The sequence below is a fragment of the Cetorhinus maximus genome, chromosome 1 (assembly GCF_964194155.1).
Source record: "Cetorhinus maximus chromosome 1, sCetMax3.hap1.1, whole genome shotgun sequence".
Classification (NCBI taxonomy): domain Eukaryota; kingdom Metazoa; phylum Chordata; class Chondrichthyes; order Lamniformes; family Cetorhinidae; genus Cetorhinus; species Cetorhinus maximus.
In genome coordinates, this window is record NC_135879.1 from 54442317 (window position 1) to 54463878 (window position 21562).

Sequence of the window (21562 nt, forward strand, 5' to 3'; positions counted from 1 at the left end):
CCATATGAGCTGAATATCTGTTCTGTAAGACCATTAGAAAGGTCCTCATACTGATCCCTGTAGAACACCAATGAGAACCAAACTCCGATCACATTCAAATCCCATTGTCTTTCTGCCTATAAGCATTCAGCTAATCCTCAACCCACTGCAGTGAAATTACCATTAATTCCACAAGACTCTATTTTCCAGAGAAGCCTCTTGTGAGGTACCTTAACAAAAGCTTCCCAACATTGTCATTGTCCTCCTCAACGATCCTGGAAACTTCTCAAATAAAAATTACATCAAATTTCAAAGACATGACCTTTGTTTCTGTGATCTGTCCTATTTCCTTTCTCCCTGCAGGATCTGCAAGCAGTTCATATAAATCACAGGGTTACCTCCTTCTTGCAATTGTGGTATTTTAGTTACCTTCATGTCCTTGCTGTCCTGATGGGTCACTCTACTACATTTGGAAGTGGCTGTACCACATTTGTGCCTTGGACTGCTGTTACTTGCTATTTTATTAGTGTGTGACTGCATTTATCTTCTCCTGACATGTACCATATTAACTTGTATTGGCCTTTCCACCATGTTATGTGCACTTTACACAAAAAGTTACAACGAAACAAAGTAATTTATAAAGCTGTAGGTCCAAAAGGATCTAAATTTTAAAATTGTTGTGAGCATTTTGTACTTGTGTGCTGGGCATGGCAAAATTAACGAGAGACTTTATTTAGGCAGCCATGCACAGGCCTTTTTTCAATATGGAAATGAAAGCCGTGGAATTCATTGGGTGCTGGGCCTGTTCCCCTCAGAGTTACCTGATCCACAAGCCAGCAATCTTTAAAAGTACCACTGGAGGATGCCACCAAACATGCACATTTTTCTTTCATGTTTAGCTTGCTGTGAGTTTTCCAGTAAAACTGTGGCCTGCTGCCAGCCCCATGCTCAGCCCACTGCCACCTGCCCTCTGCCACACGCCCACTGTCACATGCCCTCTGCCACATGCCCTTTGCCACATGCCCATTGTCACATGCCCAGTCACACGCCCACTGTCACACGCCCACTGTCACACGCCCACTGCCACACGCCCAGTCACACGCCCACTGCCACATGCCCACTGTCACACGCCCACTGTCACACACCCTTTGCCACATGCCCACTGTCACATGCCCTTTGCCACACACCCAGTCACACGCCCTTTGCCACATGCCCTCTGTCACATGCCCTTTGCCACATGCCCACTGTCACACGCCCACTCCCAGCCCCTCATGGTTGCTGTTAGCGGCGAGGCAAGTGAGCTAAATTAGATTGGGCGAGCTGCCTCAGGAGGAGTGACATATGCCAGCAGCTTGTCCCAATTATTACACTGAGACCCAAGGACCAATTTAGGATTGGCCTTAGGCCCTCTTGTTTGGGCACATGCTTGGAACCACAGCACCAAGTTAAGCATCTGATAACAGGCCACAATAAATTTAGTGCCCAAAGTTCTCAATAATGAAAGATTTGTGACAGAAGGAACTGTGCTCTCCCCAAAATTGGGGCTCTAACTGTCTAAACCACAGCCCCCATTTTACAGCTTCACAATACTTTGGCAAAATCCCACATTAGGATACTCTTTGCAGAATATTTGGAGCTGAAGTTGGGACTGTAAAGTTGAAAGGGAATACAGCTCAACTGAGTCACAAATATTTACCCAAATAAACAGAAGCACGAGACAGATTTTTAGTTATGAAAGCTACTGTATTATTGTCTTTAAAAAGAAATTCAGCAAAGTCCGTCACTTAATTAATCAGAATGCACACAGTTAGAGCTCATGATAACAACACCTGTTTTCTGGTATCTGTTCTCTGTCAGATGCTAACTGACCGGCTGTGTATGTCCAGTGTTTTGTAGTTCAGTTTTCCAGTACTGGTGGTTATTCTTTATAATGCCATTCTCACATGTTCCCTGAATCTGGTTAAAGCTCAGATAAAGTCAACAAGGGGACCCAAGTCTCAAAGACTCAGATGATAAGAGCTCCTTTCCTGTGTTTCTGGGCTTTGACAGTATTTGCCTGTTCCTATGTTAAAATGTAGCTTCAGATAAAAAGGCCACAAAATTAATCACTATTTCTAGTGTCACTGGTTCACAGTGACTGCATTAAGTGAAATTCTGTTTTTTATTACAAAGGATTCCAGGATATTTACTAGATTCAAATTCCTTAAATTCATCTGTTTATAGCTAGGCTCAGAGGCTTCAAGTCATTGAATAAGTTGAATTTACTTATAGGGATGGTGTTCCATAATAACATTCATTTTTGAGTAAAAACCTCAAATAATTTCTGAAAAGTGGGATGACATTTACCTTTTCTGATTTCCAGAATCAAAAATCTGCTGCTCTTATTACTACAGTGACAATATACAATGTTGAGGTAATAATGTCATAACATCAAACTGAATATTTAAGATTGTCCATATCCTCTAATGTAATACAGGTTACAAGTGCTATACATTCACTGAATGTACACATCAACAGTTGTTATAATTAACAAAGAAAGTCATTCAAGTGTTGTTTATACTCAGAGATTCCCACTAAATGTAGGACTTCAAAATCCTACTATAAAGCACAATCATGTGTAGAGATTTAACAACCTGTTTCATTAATAGACCAGTTTAAAAGAAAGCAAAGCATTAACAGGATTTGTGCGTAAGGACAAAGAAGCGGCACAATTCACACATCCTCAGCATTTAGCAGCTGCACTTAACTCATGTTACCAAAAAAGCCACAAAGGAAAGTGACTAAGAACATAATGGCATGAGATACATTCTGAAACAGTCAGCGCCTAAAAGACCCACAGTAAAACAGTCTCTGTGTGCATCCTACAAGTGTCTGGAATTAAATGCTAAGATCTTCCTGCTCCACAAGAGCAGGAGCTGACTTGTTTTCACCCAAAGAGCACAAAGATTTGTCAAATAAATCAGGGAAGGGTATTACAGTTAATATTTTAAATGGGTCCAAGAAGCATGTCAATGCATTTTGGAAGGAAGGAAAGGGTTGAAAATCATGCTGAGAAGATGGGTGAATGAGATTGAGAGAAGAAGGAATAAGGGGTATGTTGAGAAGGTTGGTAAATGGCATTGAGAAGTAAGGAACTGACCATATGAGAAAGTATATAGGTGAGCGTAAGAAGATAGATAGATGAAGTTGCAGGGATAAGGTGAGAAGGTGGGTATGTAATGTTGAGGTCTATCAAAAAGGGAAAGGCTGGTTGAGCAAAATGGCCTCTTCCTATTCTAAAAAATGTTATATTCTCATGATTTCCATTGTTTTGTAATCTACCGGCACTAAATCAGGAAGTATATGGCATCACAAACATACATTTACAATAGTTTAAAGTTTATCCATAGGAATCACACACCAGGCCTCTTCAAGCCTATCCTGACAGGACAGGACAGTGTGTGTTTTAAACCTCCTGTCAGTTCTGGTTAGCTTATTCTTGTGTTCACCCTCATCTGATCACTTCTGAATTTCATAACAATATATAATCCTAAGCATTCACAGCTATCCCAAGAAGAGATATTAAAGTAAAATGATTCAAAAAAAGAAGCTAAGCACAAAAACAAGCTAAAATCTGCACAAGTAATACAAGCATTACAATACATATGAATAACCATTATTAAGAATTCAAGGTTCAGGTATTAAGAACTAAAAGGGAACAGAAATCATTATAATCCCTTTAAAAGAGCACCATAAATTGCTAGGCATAAATTGTGCCACATGTTTCAAGGCATCAATTCAGCCACAAAAGGGATGGCATTCAGCCCCACCAATAAGTGGGTATAATCAGCTTCAAATATTGGAAACCAACAGCTATGTGTATAAAAAAGTCAGAGGGTACAATCTCACAGTGCTACACTCTATAAAGGATGCTACCTTTCAAACATAAATAACTTGTTCAAATTCAAAGCTTGTACGTTAATTCCTTGCCGTTTGTGCCAGATGCACCTTGACAAGATTTTTACAGGCTTTGCTCCTCAAGTCTCAACTCATGGGAGAAAAGTAAAACAATTATTTGCCGGTGTTGCTCCAAGTGTTCATGCAAGGCACTGTGGGATAAGGCACTGAGATTTTTCTCATTTCCAGCCAGTTTTTTGTAGAAGACACAGTGACAGCTCTCAGCACTGTTAGACCTCCGAACTGTCACTGTTATAGCTTTGCCCTGTGGTCATTGTTTCATTGCTGCCAGCCCGTTTCTCGTTTGACGACTGCTTCCCACTGGCGGTGCTGTTCCTGCGCTTCAACAACAGAAAGATTATGATGGCCATACAGACTAAGAGCAGCAGACCCCCAGCTCCGCCTACCATGGGGAGGATGCCACCTTCAGACTCCTCGCTGGTGGTGGTCTGAAGTGGTTTCTGGTACTGCTCACCGCTGGGCAGGTAGTCCTTCTGGGTGATGATGATTTTATTGGCACGGTCCAGTGCTATATGCTGGATATTAGTGCCCCGGCTATTCTCTGCTCCAATGTCCTGGACAAGATCCGGTTCCCTCGGTGCTGATCGTTTGCTGCGGCTGAATACCAGGCTGTTGGAAAGGCTTCCTGTGGAGGACACTGAATGATGCAGAAACTCCACACTTCTCTTGCCAATTCCTCTACTGGAATTCTCTTTGGAACGGACTGTGTAAATAACATGGACATACCACTCTCGGCCAGCAGCCACCTGGAAGAGGATTAGAAAAGCACAGTTTGATTAGGTAAATTACCTTTATCTTTACTGTGAATTGAGTAAGTTAGATGAACTATAAGCATTTCTAAAAGATGTCATATGCTTTTGGTGAAGTTGGAAGTTTCACCCTTATGTCTTTCGAGATTTTTTCCATTATGAATTCTACCAACTCATTTCATTTCCTGCAGGGAGCCTCTGCAATGACTCTCCCTGCTGCCTACAGAATAGGTTCAATATGGCTTCCAGAGTATGTATAAAATCTTACTCAGCATTATTAATTATTAACTGGTTGCTTTCCATGCTTTCAACAATATAGAGCTTGTTTGATTACAATATCTTTCAAGCTGCCAACACCCTCTGTCTATACTTTATCTCAGTTTCAACAGACATACATATTAACTGCTCCTCACAGAGGCTGATCAAGGTACATTAATTGCTGGTATGCCATTACGCATACTACACTGTGGGATAAAACATCCTCCCAATCTCTAGCTTCAATAGAGCTCTATCAATTTTATTTTCTTGTAACTTGTATTTTCGGCCTTCTGAATCACATGGACAGAGTGAAGGAATGGGACTGATTGGATTGCTCTACAGAGAGCCAGCATGGACTCAATTGAATGAATGGCCTCCTTCTGTGCCATAATGACTCTGTGATATCTGCTCTCCTTTTAATTTATTTCATTGAGCACATGGTCAATTCCTTCAATATTCTTATCCTTTCCACTCTTTCTAAATCCTCCCAGGAACATCAGTATTCTGTTGAAGGTAGGTATCTAAATCTACAACAATTGTATAAGGCACTCCTCGGCCATCCGAGGACGAGTCATTCCACTGCCCTGTGAGGTTAGCAGGCTAAGGTGAGCTGCCTGACGTCACTTGAAGTGATTTCTCTCCATTAGGAGGCTTTGGGCGGAGTCATCCCAGAATTGCACAAAGTGTGGTAGCGGAATTGAAAAAAGACCTTGTACCCGCCGGCCGCAATGGCGGATTTTTGCGCCAAATCGTCCCCTTCCTGTCTCATTAATTATGCAGTCACTGGAAACATGGTGGATCACTGGCAGGTGGCCTCTGATTTGCCTGCTGTGCCGTTACCTCGCCGCTTACTCATGCCCGGCACCATATTTGAACTGCAACCATGTGCACACTTCTCAATGCTTGCAGCCCAGGACTGCTCCTGTGGAGACATGGTCCCAAAAGCCAGGAAGAGTGCACCCCTCTGATTCAGTGATGTATCCCTGGGATGCCTTCCAGAAACCGTCGGAGGCCCACCGCGATGTCCTCTATCCCCGCTCTGGCCGCAAGAGGACCATCAGTCTCACCGCTCCAGCTTGGGAGGTGGTGGCAGAGGTGATCAGTGCTAATGCTGCACACAAGACATTGGCCATCCAGTGCAGAAAATGAATAAATGATCTCATCCGTGCAGCCAGGGTAAGTCAACCATCTCATCAATCTCAACTCACCCACTCACAAGCCCATCACACATTCACTTGCATCTCACTCACTGCCAGCTCACACACACACTCACATCTCCATCTGGCCTTATCTCCTCTGGAGATCGCAGCCTCATCACTTCCATGGCTCAACTCAGCACACCCACACCTGGCAACCTTCTCAGTGGGCCTGGCATGCACCTTGCCCACACTCCGTCTACATGTAGGACAAGATAGTGCACAATCGCCGGGAGAGGTCCCAAACCCGGGGGTGGAGTGCCAGACATCAACGTCCTCACTCTGTTCGAAAGTCAAGCGTTGGAACTGGCCAGTGAGAACGTGGACAGTTCCTTTGGTGACGGTGAACATCCACATGAGGATCCTGCACCACACCATCCCTCTCTCAATGCCACTCTTGAGCCCACTGTTCTGTACACACCCATACCTGCTAAGGATGTAGGAGTCGTGGACACTTCCTGGGAATTGTGCGCAGACCTGTAGGATGTGTTTACGTGTTTGTGGTGGTCACACACCAGCTGAACGTTCAGTAAGTGGAAGCCCTTGAGGTTGACATAGTTGACTGCTTGTTGCCATGGAGATCTAAGCACCATGTGAGTGCAGCCTATGGAACCCTGCACCTGAGGAAAACCAGAGATCTGCAAAATCCCAGCGCTCTTGCTTCCTGGCATTCCTGATCCCAGAAGAAATGCACAAAGTTGTGTGCCTTCGCGAAGATAGCATCCATGACCTCCTGGATACACTTGTACGTGGAGGATTACAAGATCCTGCACAGATCACCTGTGGAGTCCTGGAAGGAGCCATTGGCGTAAAAATTAAGCGCCGCGGTCACTTTATAGCCACTGGCAGTGGATGCCCTCCATGTCCCCATGGCACCAAATCCTGCAGCAGGTGGCATATGTGACTGACCAGTGCCCTAGACATGTGCAGTCTTCGGTAACACTGGTTCTCAGTCATTCTGCAGGAATGACAGGAGCCGTCTATAGACCCTGGATCTAGCTAGGCACCTAAGGGCAACAGCTCACTGTGGATCTTCAGCTGTGTGCGCAGCAGGCCCTGCCGCCCCTTCATCTTGTGGCAGGTGCTCCTCCCTTTGCCAAGCCAGGCGCATCTGCCACACTCTCCTTCTTCCCTGCTTCCTGTAAGCCATGAGGCATACTGCTAAATCACCAGGCCCCATGATCCTGATGTTCTCCTCCTGCAGGATCAAAGAGAGAGACCCGCGGGTTAGCATAGGGGACCTAAGAACCTCTCTTGGTTCATTCTAGAGAGTGCTGGCCACCACTTGCATGGCCAGTGTGTCATGCACTTATTGGCTGTCCGAAACCCCACCCACCTCCGCCCCACTCCATCTGACCGATTGACAGCAGCTTTGCCCATTGGACTGCGTGCTGTGCTCTCAGCTCAGGCACAGGTATTCTCCTAACCCACATGGAAAGGCTGCACTGTTGAACCGTGGAGAGGCTGGTCCAAACCTTAATAAAGACATTGCAAGGGGCTGTGAGCGCCTCCACCAGTGAATGCTCCATGGCAACTTAATGCAAGGGGATTCTACAACTTGCCCAGTTGAACTATTGTTCTGCAGTCCCCTAAAATGCACAATAATTTGGAGCCTGTCCCAAAGAGTGAACAGTTACGGAGAATTTGGTGGCACCTTCATGCTTTTGCGTTACTTGAGTGGGCAGAAAAGCTGCAGAGGCCCGACTCCAAGCATGTCAATGGAGCTGCTGCTGAACGGTCTCAGCTGCGGAAGAATACTCACTTTTGACAAACTTTTCCAAGTGTGTGGCTGCTTCCTTCATCCTCATCCCCCTCACTCCACCACCCTGGCATGTTCTTGTGTACTCCCTTCAGTCTGTGCTGTCTTGCACACCCGCCTCCTCCACCCCTGGCCCCACCCACACCGGAGCCCTCACCTGGCACTGCACTGAATGCCAGACATGAAAAAGCAACTTGCCTGCAACCCCCCACCACCACCACCCCCCACCCAACCAAATGGGTGACAGCTACTCCTTGATGTCCTATGGGCGATGCTTGCGAGCGCTGCAAGGTTGTGTGCATTCACCTCCAGGTTCCCCTCGAGGTCCAGCTCACCAGGCGCACGTCTTTTAAGGGCAGGTGTGAAGCACGCCAGGCTGAAGTCACGCCAATATGGGCAGTAAATTTGACCTGGGAGGATGATTCTGTCGTAGAGGCACAATAATGAGATGTAAATGCATTGAAATTAAGTTCCAAAGTTGGATGACAGGCAGAGCGGACGATCAGAAACTGGTTTCACAGTGGCGCAAAAAAGGTTTTTGGCCTTCTCACCATATTGTCCACTCATGCCCACCATGATGCCCGCCACGAACGGGACCGGACGATTCCACTCTTTGAGTCGATCTTTTCAGCGAATGGTCAATAATTACAGCCAGGCCTTTCGACAGGTTTTTCTGAATGGGTTGCCCATCATTTTGTATGACATTACACATCAAATAAACAGGTCTAAAAATCAACTTCCTGAACAGTCGGGTACTCCACAGTGTACTAAGGCAGGTTTTAAAATGGTTCCAGGTTTGGTACCAGGTAGTATTTGTCAATCACTGCTGCACTGATCAGGAGATTTTTGCATCAGGAATGTTTACCATTTTAAAAGTTATATTTTTCTTTGTGAGTTATACAATTTATATCTTACCCTCTTCCTCTATGTAATTTCCAAGAATCCCACGAACCCTATTGTGAATCTGACCGCTTGAGAGCTGCTTTGATGATGCCTTCACAGTTCAGCAACTCTCTGCACAGTGACTCAGTCGGCTGAATTTTAACCTAAAGTAACGACTGAGTTTGGGCCGAGTTGGAGATTAAAATCTAAAAATTCTGTTTCCTGATCCAAATCCACCTCCTACCTGCCCTTTTCCAACTTTAACCAAGGCTGGAATTGGGTGGACAGCCAAGTAGCTTCAAGGGTGGTTTGAAACTTTAAATAAAGCAATGAGGTTGAGAACTTCATTATCATTCAGGATTTCAACTCTAACTCTGCTCAGCCGCGTTTCCTAAGTGGAAAGTTGACTGAGATGACAACCTGGTGGATTCAGAAAGTGTGCCTTCACTCCGACCTCCTGGATCCAGGTGTCTGCCTCAGGAGCTACCACAATCAGGCCCCCCACCCGACTTTCTAACCTGAGGTATCTGACAGCACCACGAGTCCCCTGATTTCATCCCCAAGCCACCAGGCCCTGAATCTCCACACAAAATGCGGCCTCCGATATGCCCTGACCAGCCTCCAAACTCTGATCCACTCCCGCGCCCCCAGGGTACTTCCCATACTGCTGAGGCATGTGATCCCCTCCAATCACAAGGCCTCCGATACCCACCACCTCAGACCCCCAACCTACCCCTTCAGATCGGCAGCCCACTCAAACAATAAAGCCCCATCCTATCCTTCAGATTGATCCCGTCCTCTCCCCGATCAACCCCGCCCCCCCCTATAATCAATGTCCCCTTCCCCCCTTCAACTGATCCCGCCCTTCCAATCAACAGCCTTCCCTCCCAGACTTGACCCGGCCACGTACATGGTATAGAGTTACCTTCTACTGTGACATTCAGTGACAAACTCCCAGCCCGACTGGAGGACCAGCCTGTCAATCAGTGACATTGCTGACATGCTGTGGAGTTAAAACTTCACAGCGCGTGGCAGAACCCTGAATTGTAGCTCCTAGCGCGTTAGATAAGCAAGACTCCTGCCAGGGTGTGGGGGATTGTAGCAACAAACTTGCACTGCTCCATGTCACAGCACTGCACAGCGTTACTTTGAGCATGCTGCATCACTGCAAAGTTCCTTCATTTTAAGGGAAACGGCATTGCAAGACAGGATAAGAGGATCATTTCTCTTTGAACAAGTTGGAATAACGTGCCAAAATAAACCATTGCAAATTGTCCAACCCCTCATTCCAAACAAATGGCATTCACAGCTTAAAAGTAAATTTAAGCCCAAAAGGAATGCAGGGGTTAATATCAAAGATTCACCTGGAAAAGTGGAGCAGAAGCGAAGCTGAAACCATCAGACCCCGGCTGTTTCACAAGTGGTAATGCATCTGGCACATCAATAGCCAACCTGGCATCAAAGGGAACATTACCAAAGGCTGGAGCTTGGGACTCAGGCTGAGCTTTGTCCTGAGGAGAGAAGGAGAATTTGTGTTGATGTATGACTAATTGTGAATAAGCAATTTGAATTATATTTCCATTTTTCTTCCCTATAACTGACAGAATACAACATACCAGAATCTTAAACCTGTACAATAAAGATGTGGAGTCAGCCAGACAACCAAACTCATGATTTGTTGGACTGTATTTGGGAACGTATCCATCCGCACCAGTACATAGGAAAACCTTCTCAATATTGCAGACAAAAGAATCTCCCAAGTTCTGGACTGGGTCCACCATGACACGTCCATAAATGAGTGAACCTGAACAGAAAGATCACAGAAAACATCAAAATGGAAATAAAATATCTATAGGTATTTAAAGAACACAAGAAGGCCATTAAGCCCATTGCATCTGTGCAAGCCTTTTTTCGAGCAATTCAAAACTAATTTGGCTGTGTTGTTTTCTCCCCACTGCACTGCATTTCATCCTGGTTTATTCTTTGCATATTTTGGAGACTGAGGCCATTGCCTCTTTTAGAAAAAAGCTCAATAAGAATTGAAGCTAATTTAGATGCTTACTATACAAATATATCTACAGCTCCAATGCCCTTCCCTATAATGGGTGTCTAAAACTGCACACAGTACTCTAACTGAGGATTAACCGTTCTCTTGCACAATTTTATCCCAAACTCTCTGCTCAGTTCCATAAAAATTATAAGACATCTTTTACATGGGAGGAGGGAAAAGAGGAGAGAATATCTGACAATATTGGCTATAGTAAAATAACTTACAATTTCAGGAAAAAGTCTGTAAAAAAAATCCCAATTAGCTGTAAGGAAAGGATTAATGGATTGGCTACAAGTTCAAAGTAATGTTTGTTATGCGATACTTGCTAATTACATCAATACTTGTTTCAGTGATAGTGCTGAATTGAACAGGACAATTTGAATTGAATAGAATTGTTAATCACAGTAAATTGGTTGGATCAGCTGAGGACAGTGAGACAGGACAAAGTCCTTGTACAGTATGGCTAAACCAATGGAAGACAACTTGGCAATATGCTAACCAAGCAGCAGCCGATCATGCACCCAACAAAATAATTTGCATGTAGAAGAAGTTTTTGTGTGAGCTCTTTCAAAAACTGTATTCTGTATGTAAACTCCTGAAAAGTCCCACTTAGGAGCACACAAGAAAGAAAATAGAAGATACGTATGGATAGGCAGAGTCTTGGTGAACTAAAGAGGAAGATCTTGGTTAAAGATCACTCATACTTATGACCTACAGTCATCTCAGAGTGACTACCTGAGGGGTAACTGTATCATTTAATTGAAACGATTGATTTAAAATTCTCAGTAAAGGTGTTGGATGTAGTGTGGGGTTTTGTGAATTGTAACTCGATCTCAGAATTTAAGAAAGAGGTAAAGTCCCCTACACTGCTGAACATTTTTGCTGTCGGCAGCTGTCCCTCGATTCGAGGATGACGTCTACTCAGCGTTGCAAGTTCCTGACATGGGTCTTCATGTGACTGAACAGGCTGATTTCTCAAGCTGCAGATCCTTGGGCCAATGGTCCCATGAGATAGTGCTGAAACCACCAGTTAGAGCTGAGTAATGTGGCCTCACTTTGGTTGTGCAGGTCTGCTCTGCCTGGGGTAATTCTGTCAAACTTGAATGCTAACCATTTTCTGGGTTAAATCCAACTCCATCCATCCCGAGAGAAGAATTGACCCAGCTCATATTGCTGGCTGGCTATGGGACGTTGAGGAACAGAACATATATTTGATGATATGGAAGCTTTGAAGCCCTTTCAACATGCAGGTGGATGTAGATGTGAATGTTTTAGTTAACAGGCAATATGATCAGGCAATAGTTAATATGATCGGCGCAGGCTTGGAGGGTTGAAGGGCCTGTTCCTGTGCTGCACTTTTCTTTGCTCTTTGTTCTTGTTCTAGATTAAAATCCCTGTATTCTGGCATCTCACCTAATTAGCCAGCTACAATGCTATGATTTAGAATGGATCAGGTTAGGGTTCCACTTTAACATGTTAGTTGGGACATCGCAGAACACCGATCCAGGTATATTGAAACGAAATGCAGATCCTTTTTAGGTGAGATAGCATTCCACCATCTTTAGTTAGCTTTTCCCAATCCTGGCCTACACACATTTCATGCAATATGAGAATGACTGACCCTCTTCTATTAAAATACATTTGAATTGTTTCTGCGTCAGAATGGGATGATCAGTAGCTCATTCTCCCTTCAATTTATTCATTCTAATTGTGGATATGTGTCTGGGCTTCTAGACCAGTGAGCCAAAGTTTGGGGAATCGTGGATACAAATCGACATCCCAACATACCATATTCCATAGTATAAATTCCCAAATCTGTGTTTGCCAAACCTCCACCTGCTGTGACCATTCAACGTGATACAGTGCAGGAACTCCTGAAAACATTTTTTATCATCTACTTTGTTTGCGGGCGGCATAACCATTAAACTGAGGAGCACCGGCATTATCAGTCATGAAAATACAATCTCTCAGATCTAATCTGTTCACTTACAAAAGGATATCAGGCATACAGAACATATCAGGTCTGTATGGATAACTCTGCTATAATGGACTGCACTGTAAACACGATACGCCCCATGCCTGTATGCTAATCAGAAATAATCATCTCTTCCCTGCTAGTATCAATGGTGTATAGGGAGGTCTCACTGGCTGTATGGAGGTCTCACTAGCCATGTGGGTGTACCTATACCACATAGTCTACAGCATTTCAAGAAGGCAGCTCACCACCACCTTCTTAAGGGAAACTAGGGATGGGCAATAAATGCTGGCCCAGCCAGTGAAGCCCACACCCCGTGAATGAATAACAAAATTTATATTGCATGTGCTAGCAAACCTTCAGAAAATGCAACATCCGTTCCTTCTCCAAATCCCATTGAACCATCAGACAGCCAGAGTTCTCTCTTCGACAATAGGACCATCTGGGTGTTCAGGCTAAACTCAGTAGCCACAGGGTCGCTCACCTATTACAAAGAATAAGAACAGCGAACAGAAGCGATTAGGTTCTGCCACGGTTATATTGTATTCTCTTACCTTAATTACTATATTTAATTATATTGTACAAAATACTACATCACAATTTCTATTAATGATATGAGGTTATGATATTATACACTATACTATATACACTATATTATACACACTAAAAAAACTACAGACAAAAGTCTGCAGGTATTCTACCACACCTGCTGGAATCGAATATCCAGATCAAATGTAATGGGTTCTCGTGGGTTACAGACAATTGGCAGATTGTACTCCTGGTTCGGTGCTGAGCTGCAGGGGATAAGTTTCACTGTATATGTACCTGAATAATCCCTGATCTAGAGAGAAAAAAGACAAAGATACATGTGGATGGTGAGAATAGTAAAGTTACATGCTGGGAGCATAAAACTTGTTAACACTGGTTCAAATGCACGTGCCTAGTGTAGAATTTTAAATGATTACTGCAGCTGCAGTCACTTTAGTGGTTTGCTGTAGAATGCCAGACGTGAAACCCCATAGACATTGAAAAGACAAACAGATACAATAATGGACTGTGGGGACTTTCTTGTCAGATGGTCTACCTCCTCTGTAATTATTTTGTAATATTGAATCTCAAGGCTGATGCCAGTTCCAGCCTTGCCATCCTTTGCCCAGTTGTGGCACTCTGAGTCAGAAGGCTGGGGCTCACCCTCACTTCAGTGACTGGAGCATGTAACCTAGGCTAACACTTCAGTGTAGTACAGTGGAAGTGCTGCACTGCTGAAGGTGTAATCTTTCTGATGAGATGTTGGCTCTCCTCTCATTGGGTGTAAAAGATCATGATGACAATATTTGAAGAAGAGCAAGGAGGTTCTTCCTGGTGAAGCTGTTAATATTTATCCCTCAATCAACAGCACTAAAACTGAGTATCTGATTATTGCTGTTTGTGACATTTTACTCGGTCCAAATTGTCTTCCATGTTTTCCTACATCGAAACAATGACACTTCATTGGCTGTGAAATACTTTTGGATGTCCTGAAGATATGAAATATGTCAAATAAAAATCAGTTCTTTCTTTTGACAGAAATTTCAAATTCATTGCTTTAATTGGGAGAACTTAAGCAATTCTGAGACCAGTCATAAGATGGAGCACTTTCTCTAAATGACAGGATCAATCATTAAGGCCACTGATACAGTTTTCACAGAAAAATACATGAAATTGTAGGTTATGCTCCCTGAAAGATGAACACAATTCCCAGCAAGTCCTGTAATCGCTTAATTTAAAATAGAACATGTCTCAGTCAGTATGAACCAGAAAGTATTTCTCAAGTTGTAATTAAGATTAACATTTAGAATTTGACTTAGAACTTCAAAATTGCAAACGGAAGTGTAAGTTATTTAAGATACCTATTTTAGAGAAACTGCCTGTCAGTAGCAGTGGCAGTTAACTGCCAATTACCTGAAAGTGGTTGCCTGAATAAGTGTCAGTGTAGCAGGCAGTTGTAACTTGGTGTGAGTCATAAGCTCTCTATATAAGTAGACTGTGTGCTGTGACACAGAGTGAAGCACAGTGTGACCAGGGAACTCAGTGCTTCACAAATCAAGTGCTCAAGCCAGGAATTTGGTGCAAGAGGGAATTCAGTGCAGAGAGGAAAGGAGGTGTTGCTTTTTATTCTTGTTTTAATTTCTGGAGTTGATGAGTGTTCTTTCATATCCAAGCCAGGGGACTAACTTGCCTTAACTTTATTAGTAACTAGTTAAGTAATCCAAAAAATAAATAGGGATAGACAAACATGGCAGGGCGGGTCATATGCCTTGAGTTTGTGGGAGCTTTTGGAGAATGGTGCAATACCAGGCAACCATCTCTGTGGAACTTCAGCTCAGAGGAGTTTCAGCTCAGAGCTGCTGAGCTGGAGTCTGAGCTGCAGACATTAAGGGCATCAGGGAGGGGGAGAATTACCTGGACACTTTGTTCCAAGAGGCAGTCAGGCCCCTTAGATTATGTAGTAGTTTAGAGTTGCTCAATGGTCAAAGACAGGAGGGTGTGACTTTGGGCACAATTTTGCCATTGGCGGGTGGGCACAGCGGGCAGGCCCTGGAGCGGCTGAGAAATGGACCGCCTCCTGCGATCAGGCCCCCACTGTGATCTCACGCTGGGTGGCTAATTAACAGTCAGCCAGTGTGAAACGTGCACTGCAGTGCTGCTGGGGTGGGGGCGGGAGGAGCACAAGCGCTGGAGTTCGCGCATGCACACGGGTGCATGCAGTAAAAGATCCCTGAGGCACAGAGCTGCTTCAGGGAGCTGAAGATTTTTATCAATAAAAATAAAGATTGTTAAAATAATGAAAACATGTCTCATCATGTGATCCTGTCACGTGAGCAGGGACATGTTACACATGAGTGTATAAAGTATTTTTAAAAATCACTGGTCGAAACCTCATCCCGCTTGTGGATGAGGTTTTGCCAAAAATACAAAGGCCACTTGGCATTTTCGCCTGTCCGCCAACCAAACAGTTGGACGGGCAGCAAAAAGCTCCATTCAATTAGTTAATTAAGGGCCCTAATAGGCCACTTAATCGTTGGTGGGCGCGCGGCCGACACGCACGCACGCCCGCTGACCAAAATATTGTGCGGCATTTTACGCTCGAGCATGTCGGGTGCATGCCTGCACAGTGAGAAAAATTCAGGCCTATGAGTCAGGCAGGTATGGGGACTCAGGATGTAGCGATGGAGGAACTTTGGCCCTTGACTTTGACCAGCAGATACCAGGTACTTGCTAGCTGTGTGGGTGAAAATAAGGACTGCAGACTGGATAGGCAAACAGACGAAAGCACCATGGTGCAGGAAGCCATTCAACTGCAGGGAATGAAAAGGAATGTGGTAGTGAAAGGGGACAGTATATAAATTGTTCTCTATAGCCATGAGTGGGCGTTCGGAAGGTTTTGTTGCCTGCCTGATGTCAGGGTGAAGGACAGCTTGCTGCTGGTGACAAGCTGGGAGCAGGAGGATAAGGATCCAGTTGTCATGGTTCACAAGCCAATGACATAGGCAGAATGAGGAATGATGTCCTGTTGAGAGAGTTTGAAGAATTAGGGTCCAAATGAAAACACAGAACTTCAAAGGTAATAACCTCTGGCTTGTCAACTGAGCCCTGTGCAAACAGGCATAGAGTCAAACAGATTAGAGAATTAAACGCGTGGCTCAAAAATTGAGCAGCCCTTAGATTTTTAGATGCCTTCCTGGGGTTTTCACCGAGGCTGTGGCTAAGAGGCAGCAGGTTTCCTTCCTGGAATCTGGCCAGAGAAACCCACCCCTCCAGGAGACCGAAAGGGTATGGCTGGAGGAGGAGGAGAAGGTGAGCAGCCGCAGTGTCACCAGGAGATTGAAAGGGTACGGCTGGAGGAGGAGAAGGTGAGCAGCCGCGGTGTCACCAGGAGATTGAAAGGGTACGGCTGGAGGAGGAGAAGGTGAGCAGCCGCAGTGTCACCAGGAGACTGAAAGGGTACGGCTAGAGGAGGAGGAGAAGGTGAGCAGCCGCAGTGTCACCAGGATGATGTGGGTCCAGTGCAGCAAGCGCTTCAATGACCTCACAAGGTCTAGGAAGATGAGTAGCGAGTGGCACCTGGGTGACAGGTCTCTAACTCTGTAGGACAGCAGTGTGCACACAAGTTCAGCAGACTGAGTGCCCGTACTGCTTACTCACATTGTCAGAGCGAGAGCCCAGACAGATCAATGAGATATCAGCCACCCTACATGAGGGATGACAGTGAGGAGGGAGCATCGCCTGATAACCTTCTCAGGACTCCAACCTTTCACTAGTGAGAAAAACATGCCACTCAGCACCAGCCACGATAACTCTGTGCCACTGGCTGAGCTGCTGAGTCTGATTGTCCATCGTTTATATGTTTCACCAGTGCCTCCAGTAACCCTGATGGCTCCCAATTGTACACACCAGGTTCCCCCTGACGTCTCCCGGATACTACTGTTCCCTGTGCCTGACATTAATATCCCAAGCTGCACAGTGAGGCCTTTCAATGGGCTCCCACATGAGATTAACAGCCATTTAATTGGTTGTGTGGCAGGTCTGGACACCCCACCTCCCAGTGCAAACTGCATCGCGCTCTGGAGACAGAGACTTTCAAATCAAGGTCACACCCTTTCCCACCACCACTGCCAATTGAAAATCTGGCCCTTTGTGCCCATCTTTACCGTAAAAGATACAATTTACATACCAGACAGGGCTAATAAGAGTGAGGAACCTCAGGTAATTAATATCGGCAGAGAAAAAGTATTGGAGAAACCAAGAGGCAAAAATCCGACAAATCCCCGGAACCTGATGGCCGATATATGTGGGTTCTAAAAGACGTAGTTGCAGAGAAATTGGATGCACTGGTTATGATTTTCCAAAACTCCCTAGATTCTAGAACAGCAGATCTGAAGTTGTAATAACGCTACTCAAGAAAGGACAGAGAGTGAGAGAAATTAGGGAACGACAGACCAGTTAGCCTGACATCAGTCATTGGGAAAACGCTGGACTATATTATTAAGGACATTTAATAATCCACTTTGAAAATCATTGTACTGTCAGCAAAAGTCAACAGATAGAATCCTCTCAGATTTGCACCAAGTGCAGCAGCAGGCGGGAAAAAGAATGTTTTACCTGCCGGCCGAATGGCGGCTTTTCACGCTGTATCATCCCAATCCCGCCTCATTAACCATGTATTCCCAGGAAACACATCATTTCACTGGTGGGCGGCCTCTGATTCGCCCGCCATGCCATCACCTTGCCGCTTCCTCATGCCAGGCATCATATTTAAAATGCAGCCACACGAACACCTCTCAGTGCTTCCAGCCCAGGACTGCTGCAAAGAAGACATAGTCCCGAAAGGCAAGAAGACTGCAACCCCCACCCTGGTTTAATGTCATATCCCTCGAGCGCCTTTTCAACGCTATGGAGGCCCACCATGATGTCCTCTACCCCCGCTCTGGCCGCAGGATAGGCAGCAACCTCACCAATCTGGCTTGGGAGGTGGTGGCAGCAGTGATCAGTGCCAACGCCCTGCAAAAGAGGATAGCCACCCAATGCTGCAAGAGGATGAAGGATCTCCTCCGTTCTGCCAGAGTAAATCACTCTTATCATCACTCTCAACTCACACATTTACAAGTCCATCACACATCCACAGGGCCCTCACTCACTGCCAGTTCAAGGGACATCACCATTCACTCACTCACACACACCTTCATTGTCCTCATCCCATCTATGGGACCACTCACCAGCCACACATGCCAGGCTCACTTATCATCTGGCCTGGCAGGTGTCCTGCTTACACTCCCTCCATCTCTATTTATGCAGGACAAGCTGGTACACAAGAGGGAGAGGCTGCAGACTGGTGGAGGAATGCCTGAAATCAAGGTCCTCATGAGTTTGCAAATAGAATCACCCAGCTGGCCGGCGAGGATCTGGACCGTTCCTGTGCTGACGGTGAGGTCGGCACTGCTCCACCAAGTGAGGAACCAGCAGTGCAACATCTATCGGACAACCATGCTGCGAGTGATGTGTCCTGTTTCACAGGCCACTGCCATGCACTAATTATCTCTCCTTGCTTTCGCAGGCACATCTGCCAAACAGCCGATAGAGTCCATGACCCAGGGCCTCCAATAAAGCCTCAAAGACACCTCAGAAGAGGAATCTGCAGAAACCCTAATTGAAGTTCCATCACAGCGCTCACCCACACCCTCCACCATCGCAGAGACACACACTTTGGTGGGACCTAGCTTCAGGGTAGTCTTGGGGTCACAACCTGGTGAGCACATCATACTTTCTGATCCACAGCAGGCGGAGGCAGGGACTCCCCAGGTCCCCAGCACTCGGAGGACTGCTGGAGGCCAGAATGTTGCTGAGTCTGAGTCAGATGATGAGCCTCTGGGCTCGGTCATGTCACAGTTGCTGGAGCTACAAAGGCAAGCTCGAGAACATCAGGAAGGGGTGTCTGCTGCACTCCTCAGATTGCAAGGCATGATGGAGGAGTCTGTCCACCTTCAGGCTGAGGTGATAGCGCCAGCATGTCAACGGATGAGTTCGATCGCACCCTCCACCTGTGGGAAACCTGAGATCTGGGCAAATCCCAGCGCTCTTGCTTCCTGGTTTTCCTGGTCCCAGGCTAAATGCACAAAGTTGTGTGCCTTTGCAAAGATGGCGTCTGTGACCTCATGGCTGCACTTGTGCCTGGAGGCCATGGTCACTGTCATGGTTACTGGCAGTGGATGTCCTCCATATCCCCGCGGCGCCAAATCCTGCAGCAGGTGGCAGATGTGACCGACCAGTTCTCTAGATATGCACAGCCTTCGGTGCACTGGTTCTCGGTCATCTGTAGGAATGACAAGCGCTGTCTACAGGCCCTGGGTCTTGCTAGACGCTGACCAGCGTTGACTCGCTGTGGCTCTTCAGTGGCATGCATGGGAGCCCCAACTGCCGCTTCTTCCAGAGGGTGCTGCTCCTCCCTCTGCCCGGCCAGGCACCTCAGTCAATCTCTTCTCCTTCGTCTCTGCTCTCTATAAGCCATGAGGCATACAGTTAGTTCACCAGGTTCCCTGCTCATGATGTACTCCTCCTGCAGGATGGAAGAGAGACACGCGTGGGTTAGCTTGGGTGTTCTAAGAACCTCTCTTGGTTAAGTCTGAAGGCCCCTTTACGCCTTCCAGACAGTGCTGGTCACCACTTAGATGGCCAGAGTATAGTGCGCTGCATGGCTGCCCAAAACCCCACCCACCTCCACTCCACTCCATCTGACCAATTGGCAGCAGCTTTGCCCACTGGACTGCATGCTGTGCTCTCAGCTCAGGCACAGGCATTCTCCTAACCCGCACTGTAAGGCTGCGCTGTTAGCTTGAACCATGGGGGAGGCTGGTCCAAACCAGGATGATGACATTGCAAGAGGCTGTGAGCACCTCCACCAGTGACTACTCCATGGCCAGCTTTAGTAAGGAGATTGTACAACGTGCCCAGTCGTCCAACTGTTCTGCAGTCCACTAAAACACTTATTAGTTTGCAGTCTGTGCCCAAGGAGTTAAAAAGCTCTGGAGCACATTGACACTTTCATGCCTCTGCATTGCTTGAGTGGACAGATAAGCTAGAGGTCCAACTCCACACATGTCAATGTGGCTGCATCTGAACTGTCTCAGCTGCAGAGGAATGATCACTTTATACAAGGTTTCTCTAATGCGTGGCTGCTCCCCTCCCCCCTCAATCCCCGTATGTGCTTATGTGCTACCATCAACCGCAGTGCCGCCCTTGCCACCCCACCCCCCAAATCACCTCAACCACAGGGCAGCCTTGCCCTGGCACCGCACTGTCAGCCAGCCAGGAAATGTGCCTTGCCTGTGCCCTCACCTGAATGTGTCTTAACCTTGAGGTCCAACAGGCGACCCTCGTGAGTGCTGCACAATGTTAGTCTGCACTCACCTCCGAGCTCCCCTGATAAGTGCTGTTGTGAAACATGCTGGCGTGTGCTCGGATGATCCAATGCGGGGACATGATTCCAGTGAACTGGGCTTATAATGTTATGCAGCTGTATTAAAATGAAGTTCCCGGCATGCAGTGGCCATTGCGGGGCGCAGCAGGCAATTGCAAACCGACTTCACAATGTTGTGAAACCGATTTTCAGTCTTCCTGCCTATTTTCCGCTCACGCCCACCAAGATGATTGATGCCAAAGGCACAGAAAATTCTGCCTGACATGGTTTTACAATAGAGAAATCATGTTCGACAAATTCATTAGAGCTTTCTGAGGATGTATCAAGGAGGGTTGAAAAAGGAGGACAGTGGGTGTAGTACTCTTGGATTTCCAGAAGGCTTTTGATAATGTGCCACACAAAAGTTAATACATAAGGTGAGCACTCATGGAATTAGGTGTAATATATTAGCATGGGTAGAGGATTAACAGACAGGAAGCAGAGAATAGGGATAAACGGGACATTTTCAAGTTGGCACCTATTCAGTTTGGTAGTAAGAATAGAAAAACAGAATATTTTTTAAAAGATATGAAACTTTTAAATGTTGATGATCAGAGAGATTTGGGCGTACTTGTACAAGGAACACAGAAAGTTAACGTGCAGGTACAGCAAACAGCTAGGAAGGCAAATGGCATGTTTGTCTTTATTGCAAGGGGATTGGAGTAGAAGAATAAGCAAGTCTTGCCACAATTATATAGGGCTTTGGGGAGACCACATTCAGAGTACTGTGCACAGTATTGGTATCCATATCTAAGGAATGATAT

General features: G+C 45.8%; 1 protein-coding gene across 1 annotated transcript in view; it reads right to left on the minus strand.

Moving 5' to 3' along the window:
- Positions 1-1722: 1722 nt before the first annotated feature.
- frem3 (Fras1 related extracellular matrix 3) overlaps positions 1723-21562 on the minus strand; it is a 237422-nt gene continuing 217582 nt past the window's right edge. Inside the window, exons 20-24 of the mRNA XM_078555493.1 lie at positions 13512-13646; positions 13163-13289; positions 10397-10584; positions 10145-10291; positions 1723-4682 (exon numbers count right to left, since the gene is read on the minus strand). Of these exons, the coding sequence (XP_078411619.1) occupies positions 4146-4682; positions 10145-10291; positions 10397-10584; positions 13163-13289; positions 13512-13646 (1134 nt within the window). The 3' untranslated portion in view covers positions 1723-4145. The remainder of the gene's footprint in view (positions 4683-10144; positions 10292-10396; positions 10585-13162; positions 13290-13511; positions 13647-21562) is intronic.